This window comes from Lagenorhynchus albirostris, chromosome 12 (genome assembly GCF_949774975.1).
Source record: "Lagenorhynchus albirostris chromosome 12, mLagAlb1.1, whole genome shotgun sequence".
NCBI lineage: Eukaryota > Metazoa > Chordata > Mammalia > Artiodactyla > Delphinidae > Lagenorhynchus > Lagenorhynchus albirostris.
In genome coordinates this window covers 66,619,261-66,632,968 of record NC_083106.1, presented here as the reverse complement: position 1 = coordinate 66,632,968, position 13,708 = coordinate 66,619,261, and the positions used below count along the sequence as shown (strand labels likewise).

At 40.0% G+C, this 13,708-nt stretch overlaps 1 protein-coding gene across 1 annotated transcript in view; it reads right to left on the bottom strand.

The window, feature by feature from the left end:
- Positions 1 to 621: 621 nt before the first annotated feature.
- The window catches only part of RRAGD (Ras related GTP binding D), a 38,329-nt gene continuing 25,242 nt past the window's right edge, over positions 622 to 13,708 (bottom strand). The window contains exons 6-7 of the mRNA XM_060167786.1: positions 9,890 to 10,038; positions 622 to 3,554 (exon numbers count right to left, since the gene is read on the bottom strand). Coding sequence (XP_060023769.1) covers positions 3,403 to 3,554; positions 9,890 to 10,038 — 301 coding nt within the window. The 3' untranslated portion in view covers positions 622 to 3,402. The remainder of the gene's footprint in view (positions 3,555 to 9,889; positions 10,039 to 13,708) is intronic.

The following is a 13,708-nucleotide window of genomic DNA, read 5'->3' as shown; positions in this document are numbered from 1 at the left end:
TATATAACATTTAATGCTAGCCCTCTCTGAGAACTCTGAGGGGATCTATAAAAGTCATTATACGGTGGAATCTTACTAAGCAAGTAAAAATCAAAATGTGGACTGTTAGGAAAAGAATTTTCAGATGGCTAGGGATTAGGGCCAGAGCAGCAAGAACATCTGAAGTTTACTGAAATAAGTTCTACAGCCAAAATAGGCCCATCAAAAATATGGAGAGATACGAGTGTTTAAAAAAATAAATAAAAATGTAAATCCAACTTAAATAGATCAATTTATCCTCATTTTCATAAAGCGATAGCTGGTTAATTAGGACAAACACATTTATCTAAAGGAACCCAGCAGTGATATGCATGTATACAGTAAACAACCTCACAAACATGAAAGACCATGCTTTCTTTTCACCGAAGAGACCACTCCGCTCCCAGAAAGATTAGTTACGAATATGCCTGAAATAAAATGAGAGTGTTACCAAATCATGAGCGTATGACACACGCTTTTAAATGGGCAGCTAACGTTCTTGAAAGGAATGCTTTAACGATGGTTATAAATGATGTACTGCTTAAAGTAAAACATAATACTAAATACTATACTTGATTACAAATTACATCCAGTCCACATAAGTTGAATGCATACCACACTTTAATAATCAAGACAATCCCGCTGTTTTTCTCGAGTGTGTTTCATAGAACCCGTATATAACAATATTGCTGTGTTTTTAGGCATTTTTACATTTAAGGGCCCAAAATATATCATGTTCACAAAACATTACCGTCTGTGACTGTCAACCAGTTTTTGATATATATTCCTTCAGAAACACGCTACCCTGGTCATACACACTAATCTACATCACTGAAAATAACCAAAGAGGGTATTTCACAAGCAGAGTCTCATCCCTACATAGAAGTTCTAATTGCCCTGGAAACCTGTAGGTCAAGTTCTCAACCTTTGAAAACGAGCAAAAATGTTCCAGCGCAGTCACTGTAGCCATGTATTGGGGCTTTGTATTTATACATTATTTTGTATATTTATACATATTTATAGCATTACATTTGAGACCTAAAGGTGGCCACACACAAGTAAGCTAAGTCCCATATCAAAAATAAAATGAAAAAGGAATTGAAGAGATTTTGTAATTCCAATAGCACAGACTTCAGAAACTGAATGCTTAGATATAACTCCTACATTTCTCTTTAACTAAGAGGTCATTGCCATGCTTACGGCTTTGAGGCAGTAGTCTATGTATCAGTGTGTCATTAATCAAAGAGTGCACTTACTACCATGAACTTGAGTCTGATGTCATAGCATTAACTTTGCCTTTCCCCCAAAGAATCATTTGCTTTTGAAGTAATAGGCTTTTAAGGCACATTTTAACAAAAACCCATCATATACCCAGCTTAAAAATGGAAGCTCCACCTGGTTATAATAACATATATACCTAAGTAATGTGTGATTTACCAGATAGGTAAATGTCTCTATCTTGAGGATAAAGTCACTTTAGAAAAGTGATTCTTTATTTGCTTATCCAAAAAGAAATGCTGTGTAAAAATATTAAAGAATAGATTTATAAGAATACCTTCCATGTACCATGTTGGCAAAGGTCTAACAGGTTATAGGTCTGAAAATTAGGAAAAAGACTTCCCTGGAACCCTGGCTTCCTACCCACCTGTGTTTCTGAGTAGGAATCATGAGGAAGGGAGTTAGGGCACCTTCATGGTTTTTAGAAATTTCCTTCCAAAATGCACAGACCCTTGGGAGGGCTCAAACCTTAAACCCCAATCAGCTACCATCTTAAATTACAGTTACCAGCCTCAAAAGGAATAGGACTTGGGAAAAGGATGGAAGGGGAGAGGATGGAAAGAAGCTGCAGATAGTAGTGGGATAGCTTCAGGAACAAGTTGCTTTAGGAACCTGATCCATTTTTGCTAGGATCAGCATTGCTATCCCTATGAGGCTCTGCTAAAAACATTTTCTAATACCTGCCAACATGCTTTACTTAGGGCACTGACCCTTGGGATGGATCTAGAATAATCTACTTGGAATGGTTTGGGATGGGGGTAGATTTAGAATCTATTAACTTGCTGTTGGCCTAAAGTAAACATAAGTGGAAGAATTTCATAGAAACAGACACAAAGCTAACTGTAATGCCTCCTCTGGCCATCCTTTTCCACTGACCTTTAGAGGTTTTCAGGATGGCTATTTAGCCATGCAGAACACGCTGCCGGAGAGCCGAGCTCTAGTTCAATCATAAGGTGGAAACAGGCAGAGTCCACAAGGCACACTGTCACAGGTGAGAGGGAGACTCAGAGGGGACAAATGTGCCCATCAGAATTCAGCTCTGGCAGAGAACTGAGATATTACCTGTGGTCGTGGAGCAATGCAAAAACAACAACAACAAAAAAACTGGTCCTAAATAAACATTTGCAATGTTGCACAGTAAGAGGCTCATTCCACAGGGGCCAAACATTGTATAGGACATATTTTAAAATCTGCAGTTGCCAATCACCTACATTTGGGAAACCACGTGGCCTCTGATGTTATTACTTTAGCCTGAGTGGCAGGTACAGAAAAGCCTCCAGAAACCCTGCAATTTAGTGACATTCTGATTTCTCTCCATTGATCGGCACCATTTTGGAAATCTGGTCCCAAAGGTTCTAAAGAACAGTAATGCAGCAAAAGGAAATAACCTCTCTGTATAAAATGATTATAGAGATGTGTGTTGAGGTAAAGAGTTTTGTAAAAAGGGTCGACTAGGGAAGCACTGTCACGGCTATAGAAATTTTTAGATAAGTTTGGTGCTAATATTATTCTATAAAACTTCTATTTATGTCAGTTATAAACAGGGGACAGTTCTTATTGCTCCTGAAGCTTGCTGCCCCAATCTGTTCCTCCACTGAAAAATGTTTTTTCTCAACAATTGGTAGCAAAGATTCCCAAATTTATAAAAAGTCATTGCCAACGCATCACTTTTTGATTACTTTCTGACTGCCCTATAGATATGGACTCGGTATGCATGTCCTAGACACCAAGGACAGAAAAGAGCCTAGAAAAGTTGTTTTATCAAAGTTTAGTTCAATGAGGAAAAAAAAATAAACATGAAAAAGTGCAAAATATATACAGTTCCTGGCAGTTCTCACACAGGATTTTTTCTGACTACAGACCATAAAAGTTTACATTTGTGTAATGAAGTTACAGTAGATTTCACTTCATTGTTAATATACGTTTTTGCTTCAAAGTGCTTACTTTATTTTAAAAAAAGAGAAGATCAAGTGGGTGGCAGGAATTTTTTTTTACAGCAAATATATGTCGTGTGTCCCCATCTCCTTCTTCCTCTTCCTTTAGTGCAACACAGAGCAGCAGCCTCATTGAAAGGTCTGATTTCAAAAGATGTTCCTGAAACCTCACCTACAGCAGCACCCTAGGCGTCCCGTTAGGGGTGGCTCCTTTTTTCTTCTGCAGCCTATTCTGAACCTTTCGTGATTTCACCACTTTCATTCTCACCTCAAAAACTTCATGGATGGCCTTCCGGAAGCAATGAAAATTATAGTCAATCAGCCCTGGAGAAGAAAACAAAAATATTTATAGAGGTGCCGCCTAGAAATAATCTCTTTTCATGGCAGCTACGGCGAAGACAAGCCAGTAGGGGGCGGTAGAGGAGCAGGCTTAACATAAGATCTATGGATTTCTCTAGGAGGTGTGCAGCTGGGCTTCAGGAATTGCAGGCAGTCTTGTGAATATATATATTTTTACTAACGAAAGGTTCCAGAGTATATACCACATTTTCAAAGGTGTCTATGACCCAAAAAGTTTGAAGAACCAATTGAACTGCCTTTTTAAAAAATCTTTCAGAATTAAAGATTGTAAGAACAATTAAGATATATCTTCAGTGAAATACTTATTAGTATTTTTTCCCCAAAAGGTATTGTCGTAAGCCCTGGGGAAACCAAATTCCCTGATTGTATTTTCTTCCCCTCCCCCTCCCCCTCCCCTCCCCTCCCCTCCCCCTCCCCCTCCCCCTCTCGCGGTACGCGGGCCTCTCACCGTTGTGGCCTGTCCCGTTGCGGAGCATAGGCTCTGGATGCTCAGGCCCAGCGGCCATGGCTCACGGGCCCAGCCGCTCCGCAGCATGTGGGATCTTCCCGGACCGGGGCACAAACCCGTGTCCCCTGCATCAGCAGACGGACTCTCAACCACTGCGCCACCAGGGAAGCCCAGTCCCTAATTTTAGAGTGGTTATCATCACCTCAGGTGAACTCTGAGCTCAGGAATTCAACAACCAATGACACTCTCAGTTTTTCAATATTAAGTAAATTTTAAATGGAGAATAATAGTGGAGAATCTTCTTGTATTTTCAGAAATTAATAGAATTTTCTAGAATTGATACAAAATAGAATAAAATATAATCTAAGTCTTGAGCACATTTCTCATCATCACCACTAACTTGTAAAGTGTTGAGAGCAGCATTACGTTTATACCAATTAGGATAAGGCAGTGGGTTCCATTTACTATCTTTAAATTTATTAAAATAACTAGACCCAAAATTATTTGCATCCACTCAGGTGATGCTTCCAGAGTACTCCCCCCCCCCCCCCAAAAAGAATTGTTCTCCAGACAAGAAGAGAAATGCTTCAAAGCAGTCATGTAACCAACCACAAGTATGCTGGAAGAAACACCATCTCAGCTTCCAGGAGCAGGAAACTCTCTGAGTGGCGCCCTCTGCTGCTTCTGCAGTGATAGTGACCACAGTGCAATAAAACTAGGAGACAATTTCCTCAAGAAAAGACCAGTGAGGCAAGAGGGAGAAAATAATAAGAAATAAGCAAGCCCAGGTATGGGCATCTCTTCTCTGCCTGAAGCTTTCTTTGGTACACAGACAGGTACCAGGGCTATGGAAATAAACGTTTCTGAGAGTATCCCTCACACAAAGAGACATGGGAGTTGGTGGACAAATGTGGAAGTCTTGCATGCCCAATGGGGGTGATTCCGAATTTCTTGCACACAGTTTCTCCGAGATTCCCCCAGCCTGAGTGAGCATACAGCTCCCACTGTGGATGGCTTTTCTACCTCCCTTGTCTATTTCCCCACTTCCTCACTTTTATTTCTTGGAACCATCTTCCAAACAAAGCATGAACTTCAAAAAAAGAAAGAAACATGGAGCATAGAAATGATTTTATTTAGTGGGAGTTTGGATAAGAGATGTGAGAACCACCTCAAAATTCTGTTTCTGTGTGCAACCAACTGCCTTAGGCAGAAAGCTTAGCTAGAGGACTTTGGCTCAATTAGAATTCCTGGGAAATTTCAGATCCAGCCTACTGATGATTCCTGACAAATCTCAATTTATTCATGGTACACATTTAAAATGTAACAGTAGGGGCTTCCCTGGTGGCCCAGTGGTTGGGAATCCGCCTGCCAATGCAGGGGACACGGGTTCGAGCCCTGGTCTGGGAGGATCCCACATGCTGCGGAGCAGCTAAGCCCGTGCGCCACAACTACTGAGCCTGCGCTCTAGAGCCCGCGAGCCACAACTACTGAAGCCCGTGCACCTAGAGCCCGTGATCTGCAACAAGAGAAGCCACTGCAATGAGAAGCCCGCGCACCGCAACAAAGACCCAACACAGCCAAAAATAAATTAAATAAATAAATTTTAAAAAAAATAAAAATAAATAAAATGTAACAGTAATCTTGCTGCATTTGGAGCTTTAAAAGTGAAAATTCACGACTGAGGTTTTTAAAGGAAGTGCCTACAAAGAGTTTGCTGTTTATTTCAACTCATTCATAAAATACAGTTGAAAGTACAGGAACAGGGCTTCCCTGGAAGCACAGTGGTTAAGAATCCGTCTGCCAATGCAGGAGACACAGGTTCAAGCCCTGGTCCGGTAAGAACCCACATGCCGTGGAGCAACTAAGCCTGTGAGCCACAACTACTGAGCCCACATGCCACAACAACTGAAGCCCGTGTGCCTAGAGCCCATGCTCTGCAACAAGAGAAGCCACCACAATGAGAAGCCCGCGCACCGCAATGAAGAGTAGCCCCCGCTCGCCCCAACTAGAGAAAAGCCCGCATGCGGCAATGAAGACCCAACACAGCCCAAAATAAATAAATAAATTTATTAAAAAAAAGAAAATATAGGAACAGAGACATGAACAGAACAAGCACTATCTTCAGCACCATACGCAGTTATGGGATGGTCCTACATCCTTCTCTTGGTTCAGTGATTCTCAATCATAGCTGCATATTAAAAGCATCCAGAGAACTTTTTAAAAATTAACAAACCCCAGGTTCCTCTCCCAGGAATTCTGTTCTAATTGTTCTGTGGCAGGCCTCGATGGCCATATTTTTAAACCACCTCCCTTCCCAAGGTGCCTACGATGTGCAGCTAAGACCAAGAATCCCATTTCCGCTTTCTATACTCCTCTTTCTGCCAAAGCAGTCAGAAATCATCCACGAAAACACAGACAGAGACCAACATCAGGACAAGTCAACCAACAAGTGTTGATTATCAGCACCAGCAGGACTCAACACTTGAGATTAAAGCAGCAAAAACAAATGGAACCACTCCATGCATATGTAAAGCGTCAAGCTTTTTCTAAAGCTAAGGTGATCAACTTAATGCATTTGCCTGGGACTTTCCCAGTTGCAGCCCTGAAGGTCCCCTGTTTCAGGAACCCTCACCTCTGTCCCAGGCAAATGGAGATTGGTTAGTCACCCTAAAAAGCAAACAAGTTTAACATCATGGGGTTAAACCTTGTCTGCCTATTTATCTCTCTTATCACATTAAAACAAATACTCAGGTTTCTAATTAGTTTAATAAATTTTACAAAATCTGCCTGTCTTCAGAGATGATCCTCCCTAGGTGGTTTAACAATAAGTTGCCCAAGACCCACATGAGAAATTCCTGCTTAAATTAACTCACACGACCATAGATGGACATTAAAATTAGTGGGCAAAGTGTGAGGAGAAAGGGGATTTGCATAGTTTGAAAGTATTTATTCACTACAAAGTGAAAAGTAGGAACGCTCCAGGGGAAAGACCTGGTAGACCCTATCTTAACTAAATCAAGGTCAGCATCGCCAGTAATAAGCCAAACTAACGTCATAAACATATGATACACTAAGGACACAATATCATTTCTGTGTGGTATTCTGGCCAAATTGCATAATCTCATTCCAATTGTGCGAAAATATCAGACAAACCCAATTTGAGGAACGTTGTACAAAATAATTGATGAGTACTCTTCAAAAGTGTCAGGGTCATGAAAGACCATCACAGATTGGAGGAGACTAGGAGAAGTAATAACTAAATCAATTTGGGATCCTGGAACAGAAAAAAAAGGTATTTTTGGAAAAACTCGTGAAATTTGAATAAGGTCTGTAAGTTTTATTAATATTGATAGTATTATACTGATGTTAATTCCCTAGCTTTGATTACTGTACTACAGTATGTAACATGTTAACATTTCGGGAAGCTGGATGAGTATATATAAACTACGTACTATTTTTGCAACTTTTCTATTAAGTCTAAAATCAGTTCAAAATAAACAAGCTCTCAAGGTTGATGTTACTGTAATCTAAATTTTAGGACCTGTCATCACCCTAGATGGTTTGGGGTCTATAGTTGTACTATTTGCATTACTTTTACTTTCCTTAGTTTCCAAAATCAACACAAAATATCAATCACCAAATATAAATTCTGGAAATATCTTTAACCAAGGGAATATATGTATAATGGTTTAAAACACAATACATAGAACTGATTCCATACAGGGAGAAGCCTAGAAATCTTTAGCCCAGACTGCTATACACTGGTGGTATGACCATAGGAGAAAGTCACTTCTATTTCCTGGGTCTGGGTAAAATCATCAGTAACTGAGAGAGTGAAACACAGGATGGTCCTGTCTATCTTCAAAATTCCATGAATCCATTATATAATCTGTTCTTAGTTTCAGCAAGATGAAAATAAAAAGTAAAAGATTACCACCATTTAATTAAAAGTTTTGAGGGCCAAGGACATAACAGGCAATTTGGCTGGTAATAGTAAATACATGAAAAAATACACAACTTCACTAAGAAGCAGAAAAAATGTAAATTTGTTTTCAATTATCAGTGTTTAATGCTAATACCCAATATTAATGAGAATAAAGCAAAATGGACACACTCATATTCTCTTAGTAGCATAAACCTGTAAAAACTTTCTGAAGGACATTTTGGTAATATGCATTAGAAGCTACCAAAATGTATTGATCTAAGTAATTCCATTTGTTGAAGTATTTCCTGAGGAAATAACCAAAGATGTACACAAATATTTAGTGGAAAGAAGGTCATTATGGATTATTTATAACATCAAAATCTAGAAACAACACACATTTCTAACAATAGAAGAAACTAATCATTAAAATGATGTGGTTAAAAAAAGATTTAATGAATTGGAAAGATGTCTGTAATAATTTAAGTGAAAGTTATAAAGTAGTATTTATTATATAATCCCATATATAGAGATATCTATGAAAAAACTGGAAAGTTATACAGAAAATATCAAGAGTGATTATGTGAGTGAGAAGCTTATCAATAATTATTTTTTTTGCTTATTTATTATATCTAAATTTTCTAAATGAATCTATTACTCTGTAACAAAAAGAAGTAATAAAAATCTAAATCATGGGCTTCCCTGGTGGCGCAGTGGTTGAGAGTCCGCCTGCCGATGCAGGGGACACGGGTTCGTGCCCCGGTCCGGGAGGATCCCGCGTGCCGCGGAGCGGCTGGGCCCGTGAGCCTTGGCCGCTGAGCCTGCGCGTCCGGAGCCTGTGCTCCGCAACGGGAGAGGCCACAACGGTGAGAGGCCCGCGTACCGCAAAAAATAAATAAATAAATAAATAAAAATCTAAATCATGTTTTCAGGCTCAATGAATTAAGAAGATTTTCATGATATCAGTAAGTGAAAACAACAGGATAAAAAATTATATAGGCAATATGGCATCACTTTTGTTGGAAGAAAGGAAGGAAAGAAGGGATGAAGGGAGGGAGGGAGGGAGAAAAGGAAGGAGAAAAAAAATCCCAGAAATTTAACACGGAGTTTAGCTCTAGATGGTGAAACTGACTTTTTTATACTTTCCTAAGTTTTCAAAGTATTTTTATAATGAACATGTATTGCATATAAGAAGAAAGGCTATTTCAGAAAATGTTACTATTGCCACTTTGTTGGGAATTTAGGGTAAATCATCCCCTAATTACTAGCAAGAATTCCTAGCTACATCAGTAAACTGATATTTCCCAGTTTACATAGTGGTGCCCAGCAGGGCAGGGGAATATGACTATCTTTATGAGGGTTGACTGCTTTTGTTTCCAAATAAAACTAAATTTGGTCCTAAAAAGATATTTGGTGACGTTATTAAATATATTCATATCTCCCTGTTTTGAAATCACGATGCTGTCCCTGTGTTTCAGGACTAAAGAATGGACAAGGGCTGAACAGAAGTTAAATAACATCTAGCTTTAATGTTGTATGAGTTTCATCCTTCACACGGGGAGGACAAGTGGTCACAAGGTCCCTAATACCTTCTAGGGGTGTGGACCAAGAGGGAGGCCTTGGCACCCCCTGTAGGCTAGGGGACCTCCCCGGGGTAAGAGATCTACAGCCTGGCAACAACGCCCCAGCTGGCTCTGCTCCCAGAAAAGCTCAAGCCCCTCCCTGGGAGGATGGTGCGGTTCCATTACCACCTCACGGCAGCTGCATCACTAGAGGGCAGGCTGGTTCACGGATCCCAAAACCCCAGGATGTCCGGAGGAGCCAAAGGGCCCTGTGACTAAAGTCTGGAAGCTTCCCAAGGCACACTGCTGTCCACCTGCATTCAACGTCTGAATGGAAATGCTTCATTTAAATCACACAAAAAATTACCTTTTCTTTCAAAGCTTTCCTCTCTGACAAAGCAAACGAGAGCCAGGAACTTGGTCACCTCTTTTAAATAAAGAACTGTTGTGTTATTCAGCTTTATAATGGCTGTTGATTCCTTGTCATAAGGGGTTCCTGCTCCATCTTCTTTGAGACTAAATGGGGACAGAAACCAAAACATATTTGACCATTGAGAAAGAACTTCAGTTTGTAACCCAGCGACGGAGACCAGCTTTCACAAAGAGAACGATAATCATAATGACAGGGAGTTTACACTTACAGTGCCTTTTGGCTAAAGATCTCAGAAACCCCCGTTCACAAGAATGTACACAGCGTATGACAGTCACTTTCCTACTGACACACTGAGTGTGGTGTGTCAGCTGGGCAACTCTCCAGGCACCTGAGGAACACAGGTGCGGGATGGAGGTTAGTTCTTCTCCCCTCCGTGGCCCACAAGGGCTTCCAGTTTTCTCTCGTGACAGAATAACCAGGCTGCCCAAGGCACAGCCTGATGAAAGACCGAGAAGGGTGAAGAACTGATGCAAAATAAAGCAGCCTGAAGAGAAACGGCAGCAAAATGCTGGGCTAGATCCTGGATCCAGCAAAAAACTGCTATGAAAGATAGAATTGGGACCTTTGGTAAAATTTGAAAATGGACTCTATACTAGATAAGAGTAATGCAGATATGTTACATAAGTTTAATTTGAAAGTTAAAACTGTGATGCTACAAGAAAACATCCTTGTTACAGGACATGATTCCTATAGAATCATGTTACAAATGCCTCCCAATTAGTTCAGCAAAAACAAACACGTTCAGTCATCCCTCACTATGGGGGCGGGGGGAGGGCTTGGTTCCAGGATTTCCCCCAGCAGATACCAAAATCTGCAGATGCTCAAGTCTCTTATATAAAACGACACAGTATGGGCTTCCCTGGTGGCGCAGTGGTTGAGAGTCCGCCTGCCGATGCAGGGGACACAAGTTTGCGCCCCGGTCCGGGAAGATCCCACATGCCGCGGAGCGGCTAGGCCCGTGAGCCATGGCCGGAGCCTGTGCTCCGCAACGGGAGAGGCCACAACAGTGAGAGGCCCGCGTCCCGCAAAAAAAAAAAAAAAAAAAAAGACACAGTATTCACATATAACCTACACACATGCTTCCATATACTTTTTTTTAACATCTTTATTGGAGTGTAATTGCTCTACAATGGTGTGTTAGTTTCTGCTTTATAACAAAGTGAATCAGCTACACATATACACCCATATCTCCTCCCTCTTGCGTCTCCCTCCCACCCTCCCTATCCCACCCCTCTAGGTGGTCACAAAGCACAGAGCTAATCTCCCTGTGCTATGCGGCTGCTTCCCACTAGCTATCTATTTTACATTTGGTAGTGTATATATGTCCATGCCACTCTCTCACTTCGTCCCAGTTTACCCTTGCCCCTCCCTGTGTCCTCAAGTCCATTCTCTACGTCTGCGTCTTTATTCCTGTCTTGCCCCTAGGTTCTTCAGAACCTTTTTTTTTTTTTTTTTTTAGATTCCATATATACGTGTTAGCATACGGTATTTATTTTTCTCTTTCTGACTTACTTCACTCTGTATGACAGTCTCTAGGTCCGTCCACCTCACTACAAACAACTCAATTTCGTTTCTTTTTATAGCTGGCTAATATTCCATTGTATATATGTGCCACATCTTCTTTATCCATTCATCTGTCAATGCACATTTAGGTTGCTTCCATGTCCTGGCTATTCTAAGTAGAGCTGCAATGAACATTGTGGTACATGACTCTTTTTAAATTATGGTTTTCTCATGGTATATGCCCAGTAGTGGCATTGCTGGGTTGTATGATACTTCTATCTTTAGTTTTTTAAGGAACCTCCATACTGTTCTCCATAGTGGCTGTATCAATTTACATTCCCACCAACAGTGCTAGAGGATTCCCTTTTCTCCACACCCTCTCCAGCATTTATTGTTCATAGATTTTTTGATGATGGCCATTCTGACAGGTGTGAAGTGATACCTCATTGTAGTTTTGATTTGCATTTCTCTAGTGATGAGTGATGTTGAGCATCCTTTCATGTGTTTGTTGGCAATCTGTATATCTTCTTTGGAGAAATGTCTATTTAGGTCTTCTGCCCATTTTTGGATTGGGTTGTTTCTTTTTTTGATATTGAGCTGCATGAGCTGCTTGTAAATTTTGGAGATTAAGCCTTTGTCAGTTGCTTCATTTGCAAATATTTTCTCCCATTCTGAGGGTTGTCTTTTCGTCTTGTTTATGGTTTCCTTTGCTGTGCAAAAGCTTTGAAGTTTCATTAGGTCCCATTTGTTTATTCTTGTTTTTATTTCCATTTCTCTAGGAGGTGGGTCAAAAAGGATCCTGCTGTGATTTATGTCATAGAGTGTTCTGCCTATGTTTTCCCCTAAGAGTTTAATAGTGTCTGGTCTTACATTTAGGTCTTTAATCCATTTTGAGTTAATTTTTGTGTATGGTGTTAGGGAGCATTCTAATTTCATTCTTTTACATGTAGCTGTCCAGTTTCCCCAGCACCTCCTATTGAAGAGGCTGTCTTTTCTCCATTGTATATTCTTGCATCCCTTATCAAAAATAAAATGACCATATGTGTGTGGGTTTATCTCTGGGCTTTCTATCCTGTCCCATTGATCTATATTTCTGTTTTTGTGCCAGTACCATACTGTCTTGATTACTGTAGCTTTGTAGTATAGTCTGAAGTCTGGAAGCCTGATTCCTCCAGCTCCGTTTTTCTTTCTCAAGATTGCTTTGGCTATTCGGGGTCTTTTGTGTTTCCATACAAATTGTGAAATTTCTTGTTCTAGTTCTGTGAAAAATGCCATTGATAGTTTGATAGGGATTGCATGGAATCTGTAGATTGCTTTGGGTAGTACAGTCATTTTCACAATGTTGATTCTTCCAATCCAAGGACATGGTATATCTCTCCATCTATTTGTATCATCTTTAATTTCTTTCATCAGTGTCTTATAGTTTTCTGCATACAGGTCTTTTGACTCCTTAGGTAGGTTTATTCCTAGATATTTTATTCTTTTTGTTGCAATGGTAAATGGGAGCGTTTCCTTAATTTCTCTTTCAGATTTTTCACCATTAGTGTATAGGAATGCCAGAGATTTCTGTGCATTAATTTTGTATTCTGAAACTTTACCAAATTCATTGATTAGCTCTAGTAGTTTTCCGGTAGCATCTTTAGGATTCTCTATGTATAGTGTCATGTCATCTGCAAACAGTGACAGCTTTACTTCTTCTTTTCCAATTTGGATTCCTTTTATTTTTTTTTTTCTTCTCTGATTACTGCGGCTAAAACTTCCAAAACTATGTTGAATAATAGTGAGAGTGGGCAACCTGGCCTTGTTCCTGATCTTAGAGGAAATGGTTTCAGTTTTTCACCATTGAGAACGATGTTGGCTGTGGGTTGTCATATATGGCCTTTACTATGTTGAGGAAAGTTCCCTCTATGCCTACTTTCTGGAGGGTTTTTATCATAAATGGGTGTTGAATTTTGTTGGAAGCTTTTTCTGCATCTATTGAGATGATCATATGGTTTTTCTCCTTCAGTTTGTTAATATGGTTTATCACATTGATTGATTTGCGTATATTGAAGAATTCTTGCTTTCCTGGAATAAACCCCACTTGATCATGAAGTATGATCCTTTTAATGTGCTGTTGGATTCTGTTTGCTACTATTTTGTTGAGTGTTTTTGCATCTATGTTCATCAGTGATATTGGCCTGTAGTTTTCTTGCTTTGTGACATATTTGTCTGGTTTTGGTATCAGGGTGACGGTGGCCTCATAGAATG